At 45.9% G+C, this 20,025-nt stretch overlaps 1 protein-coding gene across 1 annotated transcript in view; it reads right to left on the bottom strand.

Annotated features, from left to right (window-relative positions):
- Nucleotides 1–261: 261 nt before the first annotated feature.
- The window catches only part of LOC106591216 (testican-2), a 67,266-nt gene continuing 47,502 nt past the window's right edge, over nt 262–20,025 (bottom strand). The window contains exons 10-11 of the mRNA XM_082964542.1: nt 9,459–9,596; nt 262–2,040 (exon numbers count right to left, since the gene is read on the bottom strand). Coding sequence (XP_082820668.1) covers nt 1,901–2,040; nt 9,459–9,596 — 278 coding nt within the window. The 3' untranslated portion in view covers nt 262–1,900. The remainder of the gene's footprint in view (nt 2,041–9,458; nt 9,597–20,025) is intronic.

The raw sequence follows: 20,025 nt of genomic DNA, 5'->3' as shown, positions 1-20,025 counted from the left end.
CCTGTCTCCACGTTCAGCTCTGACATAAACTTCCATTTTAGGTAACAGGGACTTGAAGTAAAGAATTCTATAATTATCCATGTTTGTTGGATTTGTTTTTAAACTATCCATTGTCAGTCATTTTGTTGATCACATACAGTATACATCACTATATTTCTAACTATTCAACAGAAATCACGTCAGAAAGGATTCAGAGATTTACCTCCCAAATCTTACAAAAATTGCAGGAGAGAGGCTATTTGTAAAGTAGTACAAAAAATGCAAGAGGTTTTGGGCCCAATGCCTTTAATAGTAAAGTGCTCAGCCTAGGAGAAGTACATTCATGTTCACTATAACGTGCAATACTAAAAACAACTAAAGTGATGGAATAATAATGGCAACAATATACTCATAGAAAACAATCTAGCGGTGAGAATTCAAGTATACACACACAGAACTTCAAGTAGCATACACGTTGTTTTATAAACACCAAAATAAAGACTGAGAATAGAACATTGACTGACACATTCTTTGAAGTGATTTACAAAGTTCCCATAGGATAAGGTCGTGTCTGCATCCCAAAATGGAAGCCTATTCCCTATATAGTACACTACTTTTGACCAGAGAGTCTGTATGAAGCCTAGTAGAAAGTAGTGCACTATATAGGGTGCCATTTGGGACGTTTGCCTTGGTGGTGTAGGTTGATGGGACTAGTAATATACATTCTACTAGTTCTGAGTTGAAATAATACAATAGGTAACAAAGGTCCCGTAGCAGTTTCATAAGAGATATTAGTAGTTATTGTGTCTTTGTTAATTGATATATATAGTATTTTAAAGGTTTATAGACCGCCGAGAGCCGTGTACATCAGTATACCTTTAGCAGTAAAGTAGCACAGAACCCTTCCTTCATAACAACCCTGTTTCTAAGTCCTGTATTTATCTACATAACGCATAAACACATTCATTTTCACTAATTATCCAATGAGTAACATTACTTACCAATGAGTAACATTACATCCGTCAAAATCGAAACCAGAAATATGCTTCGTTAAGAAACTATTAAGAGAAAATAACAATTTCTCTCAGTAGTGGAACCACCCCCTAAAGAGAGACTTGCATCCCAAATGGCTCCCTAATCCCTGTATAGTGGACAACTTTAGACCAGAGCTTTATGGGCCCTGATAAAAAGCTGTACACTATAAAAGGAACAGTGTTCCATTTGGGATATAACCAGAGTTATTTCTTCCCGCTAGTCTCGTTGTCCTGCTTCATAGATCATAGCTACAGGATTTATATACGCAGCAACTCTGATTTTGGCAACATAATCCCGTAAATATTGAACCCTTTTCCACTGTCTCAGGTCTCAATCCGTTCCATTTTAGCAGATCTGCGATTTCAATATTCAAGCAATTGTTCACAATGGAACATAAATGTATGATACTAGATGCATTTCTGACAACAGTTGATGGCCAGATTATCAGATGATAGTTCTCTATGGTGTCGCTAGACGCTGTTCTTCAGAACAGCGAAACAGAATGCTCTCTTGCTTACAAAACAGAAAAGAATGAAGCAATAATTCACATATTTAAGACAAAAACTAGCAATCTCACCACTGTACCACCCCCCCACCTCCCACTCCACAGATCCACATGGGGACAATACAGACAGAAATCCATGCCCCGAAATCCCCAAATCTTTTGCTGTTAGGAGACAAAGATGATTGTGTCCCAAATGGCCTGATTCCCTATTTAGTACACTACTTTTGACCAGAGCCCTATGGGTGTCCCTATGAGACCTGGTCAAAAGTAGTGCACTATATAGGGAATAGGGTGCCATTTGGGATGCAAGCCTCAGCCATCATCCCTGTAGTTGTAGGCCAGTGGATCCATCCTGACCAGGCTCTCCGTTTGGGTTCAGTTCTACCAGATGTATCCTCCGTCGTCTGCCTCCCCCTCTTCCTCCTCCTCCTCCTCTTCTCCGTTCTCCTCCACCTCCTTCTCTTCCTCATCCTCCCATCCTACGCCACTCCCAAAATCTCCAGAATATCCCACCAGCTCATCTGGAATGAGGGATGAAATGAAAAGAGTATTTCTCAGTTAACAATTCCTATGATTTCATGTGACAAAAGACTTTAGGTAACATACAGTAGAATGTTTGTAGGTAGTTAATACTGGTACATATTGCAGTCTCTCCTTGTCCATACACTGCTTTCAGGGTATGGAAAGAAATGTGTATTTTAGATTTCAAATGAACTCTCCCTTTAATACTGATGAAATTCAAACAAACCACACTGCACCGCCGTGGCCATCCCACTGTTCTGGACTGTTCAGTACAGTGTGATGTCCACACAGTGCATTTGTTTCAATCCTGGTCTTATTAGAAGACCAAAATCCATTTTGTTTTAGTCCTATACAGCCCTACGGTCATATACAGGCCTACGGTCCTATAGTCCTATACAGCCCTACAGCCCTACAGCCCTATTAAGCCCTACGGTCATATACAGCCCTACAGCCCTATGGCCCGATAGTCCTATACAGCCTACGGCCCTATACAGCCCTACAGCCCTACGGTCCTATACAGCCCTACAGCCCTATACAGCCCTACAGCCCTATGGCCCTATACAGCCCTACGGCCCTACACAGCCCTATACAGCCCTATACAGCCCTACGGTCCTATACAGTCCTATACAGCCCTACGGCCCTATACAGCCCTATACAGCCCTACGGCCCTACACAGCCCTACGGCCCTACAGCCCTATACAGCCCTACAGCCCTACGGCCCTACACAGCCCTACGGCCCTATACAGCTCTACAGCCCTATACAGCCCTACAGCCCTATACAGCCCTACGGCCCTATACAGCCCTACGGCCCTATACAGTCCTATACAGCCCTACAATCCTATACAGCCCTACGGCCCTATACAGTCCTATTCGGCCCTACGGTCCTATACAGCCCTACGGCCCTATACAGTCCTATACAGCCCTACAATCCTATACAGTCCTACGGTCCTATACAGCCCTACGGCCCTAATACAACCCTTCACAGGCCTATATAGCCCTACATTCCTATAAAGCCCTATGCAGCCCTACATCCATATACAGTCCAATACATCCCTATAGCCCTATACAGCCTTACAGCCCTATACAGCCTTATAGCCCTATAGCCCTACAGCCCAATAAAGCCCTATACAGCCCTATAACCCTACAGCCCTAAACATCTCTATACAGCCCTATTACCCTACAGCCCTATACAGCCCTATAACCCTACAGCCCTATACAGCCTTATACAGCCCTATACCCCTATACAGCCCTACAGCCCTATACAGTCCTACAGCCCTATAGTCCTATACAGTCCTACAGCCCTATACAGTCCTATACAGTCATACAGCCCTATACAGTCATACAGCCCTATACAGCCCATAATACTGATTGTATTATGTAACCACCAAGAAGTTCTTCACTACAGTCCTACAGCGTGATATTCTAAAGCAATTGTACATGAGAGGGTGTGCTAAATAACTTTTTTAGCACAGCTGTGCTGCGGTCATAGTTAGGAGGCGAAGCAAAGTGCTGTAAATGGAGTTTGAAGTGGAGGGAGTACAGGGCTTAGCGTGTCTCTAGAAGAGGCTAAAAAGAGATTTCGGCTTGAATATTTTCAGAAGAAGTCGAGTAATTGATTAAGGGAGGAGGATTGCTTTAAAGCAGTATTCAAATGCATAGGATGTAGTGATCATAATATAGAGCCATATCTAGGAAAACAAAAGTTCCAAATGCTGGGCCTAATATAGTGTATAAGAGGTCAAACAATGCGTTTTGTAGTGATTCATATGTTGATGATGTAAAGAATATTTGCTGGTCTGTGGTGTGTAATCAGGAGCAACCAGACGCTGCACTTGACGCATTTTATGAAATGTGCTTATTCCAGTTACTAATAAGCACGCACCCATTAAGAACATGACTGTAAAAACTGTTCAATCTCCTTGGATTGATGAGGAATTGAAAAATTGTATGGTTAAGAAGGATGAGGCAAAAGGTATGACAAATAAGTCTGGCTGTACAACTGATTGGCAAATGTACTGCAAATTGAGAAATCATGTGATTAAACTAAATAAAAACAAAAATAAAATATACTATGAAACACAAATAAATGATAAAGAAGGATAGTAAAAAGCTTTGTAGCACCTTAAATTAAAATTTGTGAAAAAAGGCAAACTCGGCTCCATCATTCATTGAATCAGATGGCTCGTTCATCACAAAACCAACTGATATTGTCAACTAATTTAATGACTTTTTCATTGTCAAGATAAGCAAACTTAGGGATGACATGCAAGCAACAAACGCTGACACTACACATCCAAGTATATCTGACCAAATTATGACTGACAAGCACTGTACTTTTGAATTCCGTAAAGTCAGTGTGGAAGAGGTGAAAAAATTATTGTTGTCTATCAACAATGACAAGCCACCGGGGTCTGACAATCTGGATGGAAAATTACTGAGGATAATAGCAGACGATATTGCCACTCCTATGTGCCATATCTTCAATTTAAGCCTACTAGAAAGTGTGTGCCCTCAGGCCTGGAGGGAAGCTAAAGTCATTCCGCTACCCAAGAATAGTAAAGCCCCCTTTACTGGCTCAAATAGCTGACCAATCAGCCTGTTACCAACCCTTAGTAAACTTCTGGGAAAAATTGTGTTTGACCAGATACAATGTTATTTTACAGTGAACAAATTGACAACAGACTTTCAGCACACTTATAGGGAAGGACATTCAACAAGCACAGCACTTACACTAATGACTGATGATTGGCTGGGAGAAATTGATGATAAAAAGATTGTAGGGGATGTTTTGTTAGACTTCAGTGCGGCTTTTGACATTATCGATCATAGTCTGCTGCTGGAAAAACGTATGTGTTATGGCTTTACACCCTCTGCTATAATGTGGATAAAGAGTTACTTGTCCAACAGAACACAGAGGGTGTTCTTTAATGGAAGCCTCTCAAATATCATCCAGTTAGAATCAGGAATTCCCCAGGGTAGCTGTTTAGGCCCCTTGCTTTTTTCATTTTTTACTAATGACATTCCACTGACTTTGAGTAAAGCCAGAGTGTCTATGTATGCGGATGACTCAACACTATACACGTCAGCTACTACAGCAACTGAAATGACAGCAAAACTTAACAAAGAGCTGCAGTTAGTTTCAGAGTGGGTGGCAAGGAATAAATTAGTCCTAAAACGAAAAGCATTGTATTTGGGACAAATCATTCACTAAACCCTAAACCTCAACAAAATCTCGTAATGAATAATGTGGAAATTGAGCAAGTTGAGGTGACTAAACTGCTTGGAGTAACCCTGGATTGTAAACTGTCATGGTCAAAACATATTGATACAACAGTAGCTAAAATGGGGAGAAGTCTGCCTTCTTAAGATTCTGACATTTCTTGTCCAAATATTTATATATTGTTAATTCCATTCCGTTACTTTAAATTTGTGTGTATTGTTGTGAAATTGTTAGATATTACTTGTTAGACATTACTGCACTGTTGAAGCTAGAAACACAAGCATTTCACTACACCCGCAATAACATCTACTAAACATGTGTATGTGATCAATAAAATTTGATTTGATTTGATGTGACAACACTATCAACAAGGCACGTCCTACAGGCCATAGTTTTGTCGCACCTGGACTACTGTTCAGTAGTGTGGTCAGGTGCCACAAAGAGAGACTTTGGAAAACTACAATTGGCTCAGAACAGGGCAGCACAGCTGGCCCTTAAAAGTACACGGAGAGCTAACATTAATGACATGCATGTAAATCTCTCATGGCTCAAAGTAGAAGAGAGATTGACTTCATCACTACTTGCTTTTGTAAGAAGTGTTGACAAGCTGAATGCACTGAGCTGTCTGTTTGAACTGCTGGCACAAAGCTCTGACACTGACATAGCCTAGTGGTTAGAGTGTTGGACTAGTAACCAAAAGGTTGCAAGTTCAAATCCCTGAGCTGACAAGGTACAAATCTGTCATTTTGCCCCTGAACAAGGCAGTTAACCCACTGTTCCTAGGCTGTCATTGTAAATAAGAATTTGTTCTTAACTGACTTGCCTAGTTAAATAAAGGTAAAAAATAAAATAAAAAACACCCATGCATACCCCACAAGACATGCCACCAGAGGTCTCTTCACAGTCCCCAAGTCCAGAACAAACTATGGGAGGCGCACAGTATAACATAGATCCATGACTACATGGAACTCTATTCCATATCAGGTAACTGATGCAAGCAGTAGAATCAGGTAAAAATACATCTTATGAAACAGCGGGGATTGTGAAGAGACACATGCACACCCACTCTACACACACGTACATTGTAATATTGTTGTATGGTGGTATTATACATTCTGTATTGTAGATATGTAGTGGTGTAACAATGTTATATGATGTACTGTTTTATATTTTGTTTTATATGTAAGTGCTTTAATCTGTCTGGACCCCAGGAAGAGTAGCTGTTGCCTTGGCAACAGCCAATGGGGCTCCTTAATAAATACAAATGGGAGGGAAAGCATTTCCCTACACTCGCATTTCGCTACACTCTCAATAGCATCCGCTAACCATGTGTATGTGACCAATAAAATGTGATTTGATTTGAAAGTGAGAGGAGGTTGAAAAGACTGAGGGAGGTTTGAATCTATTGAAGCTAGCAATAACAATGGAGAGGGTATTCAGAGGAAGATTGATGTCAAGTTCAAACAGAGTGAGCCGGACGCCAGTTACAGTTCTGGAGGCGTAGATGGTGTTGTGAGGATCTTGGAGCCCGAGCCTTGCATTGATGGACATGGTTATTGATCAAAATAAGTTTGGTCCAATGGGAGTGAGCGTGGAACCAGGCCTTTTGGCTGATTCATGGGTGGTTTCAGGTTGGGTGGAAAAGATGGTGGGTGCTGTTGGGTCGGTGAAGGTAACCCGAAGTGGACTTGTGTTTCTTCAGATCAGAGGGAGCAGGACACTCCGTGCAACGCAACTTGGGGAAAGACCTGTATCTTGCTTTACGCTTAGTTACAGGGCACCATTAAAGGGAGTGATTTCTGGGGTAGCGTTAAGTTTGGAGGTGGAACAATTGAAATGGAAGATTCCTGGTGTTGGTGACACTCGTGGTTTGATGCGACGTTGACCCGGTGGTGAGCATGGTGAAACAGAGGAGTCACCGTTAGTCCTTTTGAGTTTTGAACACTGGAGGTTGGTGGCACCTTAATTGGGGAGGACGGGCTCATGGTAATGGCTGGAGTGGAATGGTATCAAATACATCAAACACATTTGTTTCCAGGTGTTTGATGCCGTTCCATTAGCTCTGTTCCAGACATTATTATGAGCTGTCCTCCCCTCAGAAGCCTCCACTGGTTTGGAGTCAGAGTCTCTAGCCAACAACACCATGTTAGGATATATCAGGTATCCTGTTAGAGCTTCTGTTCTGAATCCACTGCTCTGTTTCAGGTGTAACGTTTATGGCCATGTCACAGCAGTGTATAGGACGGAGATTCCAAGATGTGGGAAGTGTGCAGGAGGGCATGGTGAAAGAGGATTGTGTCGTTTCGGTGGATTAAGTTGTGTGTGTTAACTGTAGGGGTGTCTATGATGCTGGGGATCGGAAGTGTCCGGTGCGAGAGAGGCAGATTGAGGTGGCTTTGAGTCAGAGTAGTACAGATGTTGTACGCTGAGGCAGTGAAGAAAGTAGAGAAGGAGGGGTCAAAGGTGAGGGATCCTGAGAGGATTCCAGTGAATAGTAGATCTGTGCCAGAACAGAAGGATCGGCCAACGAGTGATATATGCTTCAGTAAGGTTGGCTTCTTAGTGTTTATAGCAATGGTTATCAACTGTACCGCAGAAATGGAACGTAAATCACAGAGAATAGATGTTGTGGTGGCAGCTGCAGAGATGTATTTGGATATACGAGATTTGACTTCAGAAGAGTTACAGGGTGTGTTGTCCCGTCCCCCCCGGCCGCTGGCAGGGTGCAGGAGCAGATAGGATCAAAGTAGTGGAATGGGGTAGTGGGTTTTTAATGAGTGTAGGGTTAAGTTGTTTAGGGTAATTCAAATATATGTATATCTTTTTTATAATATTTCCCGGTTCTCCTTTCCCATTTTGTAAAGTGTAGTGGATCTATACTATAGTTTCGTTGGGGACGGTAATGCCACATATTGGATATCAACCGCTGTTAAACCTCACAGAAGAAGAGGAGTCCTGTAGAGCAGCATAGCCATGCTAAAAAAGTCGTTTTTTACACAACCTTGAGTGTACAATTAAGCAATAAGGTCCGAGGAGGTGTGGTATATGGCCAATATACCACGGCTAAGGTCTGTTCTTATGCATGACGCAAACCTGGACACAGCTCTTAGCCGTGGTATATTGGCCATATATCACAAACCCTCGAGGTGCGTTATTGCTATTATAAACTGGTTACCAACGTAATTAGAGCAGTAAAAATAAATGTTTTGTCATACCCATGGTTTACGGTCTGATATAAAACGACTTTCAGCCAATCAGCAAAGATTTAGATGCACTATTGTAAAGTGGTTGTTCCACTGGATATCATAAGGTGAATGCACCAATTTGTAAGTCGCTCTGGATAAGAGCGTCTGCTAAATGACTTAAATGTAAATGTAAGGCTCGAACCACCCAGTTTATAATTGCTTTTCTACAACGGTGACCAATTAAATAAAAAACGTTAATTTGATAAATGTATTCATAGGCTTCTATTTCATCCCTCAACAAAAATATAGGCCCAGTCCCGACACATCTATGGCTGCTAGCCAAGCCGGCTGGCCGTTCATTCTGGTTAGGTTGACAGAGATGCGACCCAGTCGTTAAGTCTTTTTGTTCTGTATCTATGGACGAGACCCAGTCGTGTTCTAAATGTTCCGTTGCCATGCTGGCTGGCAACGCTCTTATCCCTTGCTTGCTAGCTAGCCAACTAGGACTAACTTCCAGTCACATCAAACAGTGAAGCCAGAATAACAGCAAAGTATTTGCATGTCGTTTGACCTGTTTTTATATGAACATTTCTTTGCATGTCCATAAAAATGATGCTGATTCATGATTTCGACTGGCTGAGAAAAGATGTCCGTCTCATCCTGATACGTTAATTCATTCTCAATAGGATAGTGGAGATCAAATTTCAATATCCAAACAATGTTGCAAATGTCCAGAGACAGACAGAAACGTTTGTACAAATCCCCCTGTTGTTGCAAACCAAATGTTAGGCTAGAAGCAAGGAGATATAATGTCTAGATGCTTTTTACAGTGGACATCACGTTAATGAATTGGTTGATGGGACACTGGATGCACAGGCATTTCTCATAGGCTGACCCATACTAAACAGTTTTTTTAGCGTGGCTTAGAACGCGTCTCAACCAATCACAATGCCTGCTTTTTGTTATTGTATAACCACCAAGAAGCTCTTCACTACAGCCCTACAGCTCTTACCACAGTCAGGTTTGCCATGGATTCTGGAACCCATAATTTCTCCTCCGTGCTGGTCAACACACCAACACTCTCCCATGCTCTGGTCACACTGCAGCTGCCTGTAGTAGCCGTCCTCATCGCAGCTGGGGATGTACATGCCTGCAAAAACACACACACACACACACACACACACACACACACACACACACACACACACACACACACACACACACACACACACACACACACACACACACACACACACACACACACACACACACACACACACACACACACACACACACACACACAGTGTTGTTAAATATGTATGCACTGTGCTGCGGAGCTCTCTGAGCTGCCTCACACCGGTGGAAGAGATAAGTGGTGCATAAATGAAAAACGTCAGCGCAGCTTGTAGACCTGTGAGGAGACTCAGTCCGGAAAGGAAGGAGAGGTAACAGAGGAGGAGCTGTCTGTTGGAGAATGCCAGAGAGAGAGAGAGAGAGAGAGAGAGAGAGAGACAAGTTGAGGGAAAGGGTATAAGAGAGGGAGAAAGACAGAGAGGGAGACAGAAAGAAAGATGAGAGGGAAGAATAGAGGGAGAAAGAAAGAGAGAGAGGGACAGAAAAAACAGGGAGGTGAGAGAGTGAGCGAGACAGAGAGAGAGGGTCAGAAAAAACAGGGAGAGGCGAGAGAGTGAGCGAGACAGAGAGAGAGGGACAGAAAAAACAGGGAGGAGAGAGAGTGAGAGAGACAGAGAGAGAGGTACAGAAAAAACAGGGAGAGGAAAGAGAGTGAGAGAGACAGAGAGAGAGGGACAGAAAAAACAGGGAGAGGCGAGAGAGAGAGAGACAGAGAGAGAGGGACAGAAAAAACAGGGAGGAGAGAGAGTGAGAGAGACAGAGAGGGACAGAAAAAACAGGGAGAGGAAAGCGTGAGAGAGACAGAGAGAGTAGTAGTATTAGTAGTATTTATTAGGAACCCCACTGACCTGCTGCCAAGGCAGGGGCTACTCTTCCCGGGGTCCAAACAGGGACCAACACATAAAACACACAGCACTACATTACAATGTAGCCATTTAGCAGATGGTCCCATCCAGAGAGACCCACAGCTAGCATCTCAAGATAGCCAGGTGACACAACCAGGCATCACATACCACTACATAATACAATACAAAGTCCATCAAAACGTCTGTGTGTCTCAAAGAGAGAGAGACGGGACTCAAGTCTGCTTTATTGAGCCAGGCCTTTATTCAAGATGCATTAATCTAATTATATATTTACTCATGCATGTCTCTCTATGCCGTGATTTTAATCTATATATCTATATATTTTCTCAGATACAGTTGAAGTCGGAAGTTTACATACACTTAGGTTGGAGTCATTAAAACTCGTTTTTCAACCACTCCACAAATTTCTTGTTAACAAACTATAGTTTTGGCAAGTCGGTTAGGACATCTACTTTGTGCATGACACAAGTAATTTTTCCAACAATTGTTTACAGACAGATTGTATCACTTAAAATTCACTGTATCACAATCCCAGTGGGACAGAAGTTTGCATACACTAAGTTGACAGTGCCTTTAAACAGCTCGGAAAATTCCAGAAAATTATGTCATGGCTTTAGAAGCTTCTGTTAGGCTAATTGACATACTTTGAGTCAATTGGACGTGTACCTGTGGATGTATTTCAAGGCCTACCTTCAAACTCAGTGCCTCTTTGCTTGACATCATGGGAAAATCGAAATAAATCAGCCAAGACCTCAGAAAAAAAATTGTACACCTCCACAAGTCTGGTTCATCCTTGGGAGCAATTTCCAAACGCCTGAAGGTACCACGTTCATCTGTACAATAATAGTACGCAAGTATAAACACCATGGGACCATCATACCGCTTAGGAAGGAGATGCGTTCTGTCTCCTAGAGATGAACGTAATTTGGTGAGAAAAGTGCAAATCAATCCCAGAACAACAGTAAAGGACTTTGTGAAGATGCTGGAGGAAACATGTACAAAAGTATCTATATCCACAGTAAAACGAGTCCTATATCGATATAACCTGATAGGCCGCTCAGCAAGGAAGAAGCCACTGCTCAAAAACCGCCAAAAAAGCCAGACTGCAGTTTGCAACTGCACATGGGGACAAAGATCACACTTTTTGGAGAAATGTCCTCTGCTCTGATGAAACTAAAATAGAACTGTTTGGCCATAATGACCATCGTTATGTTTAGAGGAAAAAGGGGGAGGCTTGCAAGCCGAAGAACACCATCCCAACCGTGAAGCACAGGGGTGGCAGCATCATGTTGTGGGGGTGCTTTGCTGCAGGAGGGACTGGTGCACTTCACAAAATAGATGGCATCATGAGGAAAGAAAATTATGTGGATATATTGAAGCAACATCAAGACATCAGTCAGGAAGTTAACGCTTGGTCGCAAATGGGTCTTCCAAATGGACAATGACCCCAATCATACTTACAAAGTTGTGGCAAAATGGCTTAAGGACAACAGAGTCAAGGTATTGGAGTGGCCATCACAAAGCCCTGACCTCAATCCTAAAGAAAATGTGTGGGCAGAACTGAAAAAGCGTGTGCTAGCAAGGAGGCCTACAAACCTGACTCAGTTACACCAGCTCTGTCAGGAGGACTGGGACAAAATTCACCCAACTTATTGTGGGAAGCTTGTGGAAGGCTACCCGAAACATTTGACCCAAGTTAACAATTTAAAGGCAATGCCAACAAATACTAATTGAGTGTATGTAAACTTCTGACCCACTGGGAATGTGATGAAAGAAATAAAAGCTGAAATAAATCATTCTCTCTACTATTATTCTGACATTTCACATTCTTGAAATAAAGTGGTGATCCTAACTGACCTAAGACAGGGAGTTTTTACTAGGATTAAATGTCAGGAATTGTGAAAAACTGAGTTTAAATGTATTTGGCTAAGGTGTATGTAAACTTCCGACTTCAACTGTATGTCTATGCCTTGATAGTGTCATGTTAAAATGGTTGACAGTCCTGTGACAGTTCCCCCTCTGTTTCAGCCTCCTCCCTTCAGACCAACTGTCAAACACATCTGCCACTTTACATAAACACTGTAGCGAGGGGGCGGAGTTACAAATGCCCCCAAAATAAATAGACGAGACAAGGAATAAGACATTTTAAGTCCCAATGGGGAACTAACTTAAAACTGTCTTCAAATATTTAAAGCCTGTTTTTGGTTTGGTTCCTCCTTATCCTCAGTTGGTACCCATACTGCACCATACTGTACCATACTGTAACATACTGCACCATACTGCACCATACTGTAACATACTGTACCATACCCCACCATACTGCACCATACTGCACCATACTGCACCATACAGCACCATACTGTAACATACTGCACCATACCCCACCATACAGCACCATACTGCACCATACTGCACCATACCCCACCATACTGCACCATACCCCACCATACCCCACCATACCCCATCATACTGCACCATACTGCACCATACCCCACCATACCCCATCATACTGCACCATTCTGCTGTAGGAACATTAGGTATCCTTGAGCAGAGGAGTAAAATCACAATCATGTCAGTTGGCCTGTTTTTGGTTTGGTTCCTTGTCCTTTGATTGACACCTGTACTGACAGGCCTGCCAATCACAACACTGGAAGGAGAGAGTCTCTGTCTCTGGAGTTGGTTGTGTGAGGGTGCTGTGTGTGGTGAGAGGGTGCTGTCCCTTTTTCTGTTCATTTCTTTCTTATTTCTTTATCATTTAAGTTATTCGTTTTAGTGATTACATTGTGGGGTGAGTTAGTGGCTTGGGTGTCATTTGTTTGGTGGGAGTGGGGATGACGTCTCACGTGGAGAAGCCACCTCCGTCACGGTTTCAGGTGTATGCCTGAGCCCAATGTGACCGTGTAGGATGTTCTCCTCGCTGTGGGAGAAAAGGTTGACTATGAAAATCTTTCAACTGCTTGGTGAATTAATAAAGCAGTGGCTGTGAGGAGGGAGGGAGAGAGGGAGTGAGAGGAGGAGGGAGAGGGGGGAGGGAGAGGAGGGAGAGGAGGGAGGGAGAGGAGGAGTGAGAGGAGGGAGGGAGAGGAGGGGTGAGAGGAGGGAGGGAGGGAGGGAGGGAGGGAGGGAGGGAGGGAGGGAGGGAGGGAGGGAGGGAGGGAGGGAGGGAGGGAGGGAATAAAGCATTGGCTGTGTTTCTGATAGAGGAGCACCTTGTCAAGCGGATGGTCTGATCAGCTTCACAGGGGGAGATCTTTCCCTTGTCTGTTACCTCTGTTGATGGGTCTGATCAGCATCACAGGGGGAGATCTTTCCCTTGTCTGTTACCTCTGTTGATGGTTCTGATCAGCATCACAGGGGGAGATCTTTCCCTTGTCTGTTACCTCTGTTGATGGTTCTGATCAGCATCACAGGGGGAGATCTTTCCCTTGTCTGTTACCTCTGTTGATGGTTCTGATCAGCTTCACAGGGGGAGATCTTTCCCTTGTCTGTTACCTCTGTTGATGGTCTGATCAGCTTCACAGGGGGAGATCTTTCCCTTGTCTGTTACCTCTGTTGATGGTCTGATCAGCTTCACAGGGGGAGATCTTTCCCTTGTCTGTTACCTCTGTTGATGGTCTGATCAGCTTCACAGGGGGAGATCTTTCCCTTGTCTGTTACCTCTGTTGGTTATCTTTCGACAGGTGGATTTATTTTGGTCTGATCAACACTGGACACGAGCAGCAGAGTTACAACTCCGTTTGCATGAGGTGGACCAAGGGCTGGTGGACATTATCTCCAGAGTGACAGCTTTCTGTCTACAAGCTACACAGAGACTTCTGTACCAGCAGGGGGTGTGCTGGAGAGATACTGCTTGGGCTGTTCCGAGGAGAGCAGGGGACCTTGGGTAGGACACTGGCACTTGTTCCTGTTGGATATGGAGCAGGTTGATATGTCAGTCATTACTCTGTGCTATGAGCGTGTTCACAGAGATGTTTCACAGCCAGGAGCATGGCTAATGGTGGAGTCACTGTTTCACAGCCAGGAGCATGGCTAATGGTGGAGTCACTGTTTCACAGCCAGGAGCATGGCTAATGGTGGAGTCACTGTTTCACAGCCAGGAGCATGGCTAATGGAGGAGTCACTGTTTCACAGCCAGGAGCATGGCTAATGGAGGAGTCACTGTTTCACAGCCAGGAGCATGGCTAATGGAGGAGTCACTGTTTCACAGCCAGGAGCATGGCTAATGGTGGAGTCACTGTTTCACAGCCAGGAGCATGGCTAATGGAGGAGTCACTGTTTCACAGCCAGGAGCATGGCTAATGGTGGAGTCACTGTTTCACAGCCAGGAGCATGGCTAATGGAGGAGTCACTGTTTCACAGCCAGGAGCATGGCTAATGGTGGAGTCACTGTTTCACAGCCAGGAGCATGGCTAATGTAGGAGTCACTGTTTCACAGCCAGGAGCATGGCTAATGGAGGAGTCACTGTTTCACAGCCAGGAGCATGGCTAATGGTGGAGTCACTGTTTCACAGCCAGGAGCATGGCTAATGGAGGAGTCACTGTTTCACAGCCAGGAGCATGGCTAATGGTGGAGTCACTGTTTCACAGCCAGGAGCATAGCTAATGGAGGAGTCACTGTTTCACAGCCAGGAGCATGGCTAATGGAGGAGACACTGTTTCACAGCCAGGAGCATGGCTAATGTAGGAGTCACTGTTTCACAGCCAGGAGCATGGCTAATGGAGGAGTCACTGTTTCACAGCCAGGAGCATGGCTAATGGTGGAGTCACTGTTTCACAGCCAGGAGCATGGCTAATGGAGGAGTCACTGTTTCACAGCCAGGAGCATGGGTAATGGTGGAGTCACTGTTTCACAGCCAGGAGCATAGCTAATGGAGGAGTCACTGTTTCACAGCCAGGAGCATGGCTAATGGAGGAGACACTGTTTCACAGCCAGGAGCATGGCTAATGGTGGAGTCACTGTTTCACAGCCAGGAGCATGGCTAATGTAGGAGTCACTGTTTCACAGCCAGGAGCATGGCTAATGGAGGAGACACTGTTTCACAGCCAGGAGCATGGCTAATGTAGGAGTCACTGTTTCACAGCCAGGAGCATGGCTAATGGAGGAGTCACTGTTTCACAGCCAGGAGCATGGCTAATGGTGGAGTCACTGTTTCACAGCCAGGAGCATGGCTAATGGAGGAGTCACTGTTTCACAGCCAGGAGCATGGCTAATGGTGGAGTCACTGTTTCACAGCCAGGAGCATGGCTAATGGAGGAGTCACTGTTTCACAGCCAGGAGCATGGCTAATGGTGGAGTCACTGTTTCACAGCCAGGAGCATAGCTAATGGAGGAGTCACTGTTTCACAGCCAGGAGCATGGCTAATGGAGGAGACACTGTTTCACAGCCAGGAGCATGGCTAATGGAAGAGTCACTGTTTCATAGCCAGGAGCATGGCTAATGGAGGAGTCACTGTTTCACAGCCAGGAGCATGGCTAATGGAAGAGACACTGTTTCACAGCCCATTCCTCCAGACCAGAGTGCTGACCAATGCCATCTTGCAGGCCATAGCGGGGTTTAATAAGTTGGGTGACCTACAAGAAGAGGATGGATGGAAATCTGCCAGCGACATGTCAGAGGCTTCCTCCATAAAGTCAACCAGGCCGCTGCAGCAGGAGGTGGAGGAGGTCCGTGCTGCACTACCGGGCTCGTTCAGAGAGCTGCCGGGGAGAAGGCAGAGACTGGACCGTCTAACCACGAATGACACTGACCTGCCTCCTTTCACCATCGCTGCCGCTGCAGGGGAACACCAGGAGGGTGAGGGAATGATCCTATCGTTCAAGACTCCAGAGCCGGGGGCCTTTTCCACAGCCAGCTAAAAAGCTCTGTACACGGTGTCTGTGAAGACGACTCAGGAAGACCATCTGCATGGGCTGAGGGCAGCGAACGGGCTGCTAGGGGAGGTTGGGACCAGGTTCTTCTCTGAGAGAATGTTGGCGCTCCCTGTATAAGCCTCTCATTGAGAAGCGTATTGCTGATCTACAGTGGAGGATCATTCACAGGGCTATCGCTACAAACAGATACGTGTCGCACCTTAATCCATCAGTGGGGAGGGGGTGTCTGTTCTGTGGGGAGGGGGTGTCTGCTCTGTGAGGAGGGGGTGTCTGTTCTGTGGGGAGGGGTGTCTGTTCTGTGGGGAGGGGTGTCTGTTCTGTGAGGAGGGGGTGTCTGTTCTGTGAGGAGGGAGTGTCTGTTCTGTGAGGAGGGGGTGTCTGTTCTGTGAGGAGGGGGTGTCTGTTCTGTGAGGAGGGGGTGTCTGTTCTGTGGGGAGGGGGTGTCTGTTCTGTGGGGAGGGGGTGTCTGTTCTGTGAGGAGGGGGTGTCTGTTCTGTGAGGAGGGGGTGTCTGTTCTGTGAGGAGGGGGAGACAATGTAGCATCTGTTTTTTTCTTGTTCCAGGCTGGTAGGGATGTTTTCTGTCCTGGATGGGTGGTGTACAGGCCTAGGGTTGTGGCTGACTCTGGACCTATCCTTTGGAGGGTCTAGGTATAGAGTAGCCAACAGGAGGAGGGTCTAGGTATAGAGTGGCCAACAGGAGGAGGGTCTAGTTATAGAGTGGCCAACAGGAGGAGGGTCTAGGTATAGAGTAGCCAACAGGAGGAGGGTCTAGGTATAGAGTAGCCAACAGGAGGAGGAGGGTCTAGGTATAGAGTAGCCAACAGGAGGAGGGTCTAGGTATAGAGTAGCCAACAGGAGGAGGGTCTAAGTATAGAGTAGCCAACAGCAGGAGGAGGGTCTAGGTATAGAGTAGCCAACAGGAGGAGGGTCTAGGTATAGAGTGGCCAACAGGAGGAGGAGGAGGGTCTAGGTATAGAGTAGCCAACAGGAGGAGGGTCTAGGTATAGAGTAGCCAACAGGAGGAGGGTCTAGGTATAGAGTAGCCAACAGGAGGAGGGTCTAGGTATAGAGTAGCCAACAGGAGGAGGGTCTAGGTATAGAGTAGCCAACAGGAGGAGGGTCTAGGTATAGAGTAGCCAACAGGAGGAGGGTCTAGGTATAGAGTAGCCAACAGGAGGAGGGTCTAGGTATAGAGTAGCCAACAGGAGGAGGGTCTAGGTATAGAGTAGCCAACAGGAGGAGGGTCTAGGTATAGAGTGGCCAACAGGAGGAGGGTCTAGGTATAGAGTAGCCAACAGGAGGAGGGTCTAGGTATAGAGTAGCCAACAGGAGGAGGGTCTAGTTATAGAGTAGCCAACAGGAGGAGGGTCTAGGTAAAGAGTAGCCAACAGGAGGAGGGTCTAGGTATAGAGTAGCCAACAGGAGGAGGGTCTAGGTATAGAGTAGCCAACAGGAGGAGGGTCTAGGTATAGAGTAGCCAACAGGAGGAGGGTCTAGGTATAGAGTGGCCAACAGGAGGAGGGACTGCCTAGTAAACTTGGGGCAGACCAGAATGGCAGTGTGGAAGACCAGGAAACATGAGATGCAGGGTGCGGGGAGTACGGAGCCCAGAGCTGTGCTGCTGGGGCTGGTTCCGGCTCGGCTGACACTGGATCATGTATATGGGGAGGCTGGTGAAGCGTCTGGGGGACTTTGTAGTGGTGTGGGGTGTCAGAGGGGGTACCATGAACGAGGAGGGGGGGGCTTGGTTCTAACTTTGTAGTCTGTTGAAGTTAAGTGGGGTTTGTGCTGTTGGTGATGTATTATAAAATAAAACCCTCTCTCTCTGAGCCTGCTGTGGGCTCCATGGGGCTCACCTTAGCACTGCTCTCCAAGCAGCCTGATTAGGCCCTGATCCTGGCTGCTGCTTGTCTGTTTAATGAGCATCCTCCAGTTCCCCTGCTGCTGCAGACACCTTGTTACACAACTACACACAAACTAGACACACACACACACACACACACACACACACACACACACACACACACACACACACACACACACACACACACACACACACAAACACACGCCACGGCACACTCCTAACACAATGTGCTCCAGGCACCTTATCAGTACTACACAAGTACACACACACACACTGTACCTCACTACACAGACACACACCAGCCACAACACAGGCACATGCCAGCAGCAGCAGCTCACACCCGCCCACACCAGAACAGGCTGACGAGTAGATCAGTGGGAACAGATCCTCCACACACCAGAACAGGCTGAGGAGTAGATCAGTGTGAACAGATCCTCCACACACCAGAACAGGCTGACGAGTAGATCAGTGGGAATAGATCCTCCACACACACCAGAACAGGCTGACGAGTAGATCAGTGTGAATAGATCCTCCACACACCAGAACAGGCTGACGAGTAGATCAGTGTGAATAGATCCTCCACACACCAGAACAGGCTGACGAGTAGATCAGTGTGAATAGATCCTCCACACACCAGAACAGGCTGACGAGTAGATCACTGGGAATAGATCCTCCACACACAAGAACAGGCTGACGAGTAGATCAGTGGGAATAGATCCTCCACACACCAGAACAGGCTGACGAGTAGATCACTGGGAATAGATCCTCCACACACCAGAACAGGCTGACGAGTAGATCAGTGGGAATAGATCCTCCACACACACCAGAACAGGCTGACGAGTAGATCAGTGGGAATAGATCCTCCACACACACCAGAACAGGCTGACGAGTAGATCAGTGTGAATAGACCCTCCACACACCAGAACAGGCTGACGAGTAGATCAGTGGGAATAGATCCTCCACACACCAGAACAGGCTGACGAGTAGATCAGTGGGAATAGATCCTCCACACACCAGAACAGGCTGACGAGTAGATCACTGGGAATAGATCCTCCACACACCAGAACAGGCTGACGAGTAGATCAGTGTGAATAGATCCTCCACACACACCAGAACAGGCTGACGAGTAGATCACTGGGAATAGATCCTCCACACACACCAGAACAGGCTGACGAGTAGATCAGTGGGAATAGATCCTCCACACACCAGAACAGGCTGACGAGTAGATCAGTGGGAATAGATCCTCCACACACACCAGAACAGGCTGACGAGTAGATCAGTGGGAATAGATCCTCCACACACCAGAACAGGCTGACGAGTAGATCAGTGGGAATAGATCCTCCACACACCAGAACAGGCTGACGAGTAGATCAGTGGGAATAGATCCTCCACACACCAGAACAGGCTGATGAGTAGATCACTGGGAATAGATCCTCCACACACCAGAACAGGCTGACGAGTAGATCAGTGTGAATAGATCCTCCACACACACCAGAACAGGCTGACGAGTAGATCACTGGGAATAGATCCTCCACACACCAGAACAGGCTGACGAGTAGATCAGTGTAAATAGATCCTCCACACACACCAGAACAGGCTGACGAGTAGATCACTGGGAATAGACCCTCCACACACCAGAACAGGCTGACGAGTAGATCAGTGTAAATAGATCCTCCACACACACCAGAACAGGCTGACGAGTAGATCACTGGGAATAGATCCTCCACACACCAGAACAGGCTGACGAGTAGATCACTGGGAATAGATCCTCCACACACCAGAACAGGCTGACGAGTAGATCAGTGTGAATAGATCCTCCACACACACCAGAACAGGCTGAC

This window comes from Salmo salar, chromosome 18 (genome assembly GCF_965601325.2).
Source record: "Salmo salar chromosome 18, fSalSal1, whole genome shotgun sequence".
NCBI lineage: Eukaryota > Metazoa > Chordata > Actinopteri > Salmoniformes > Salmonidae > Salmo > Salmo salar.
The sequence above is the reverse complement of the archived record's forward strand: the minus strand, read 5'-3'. Positions and strand labels throughout refer to the sequence as shown.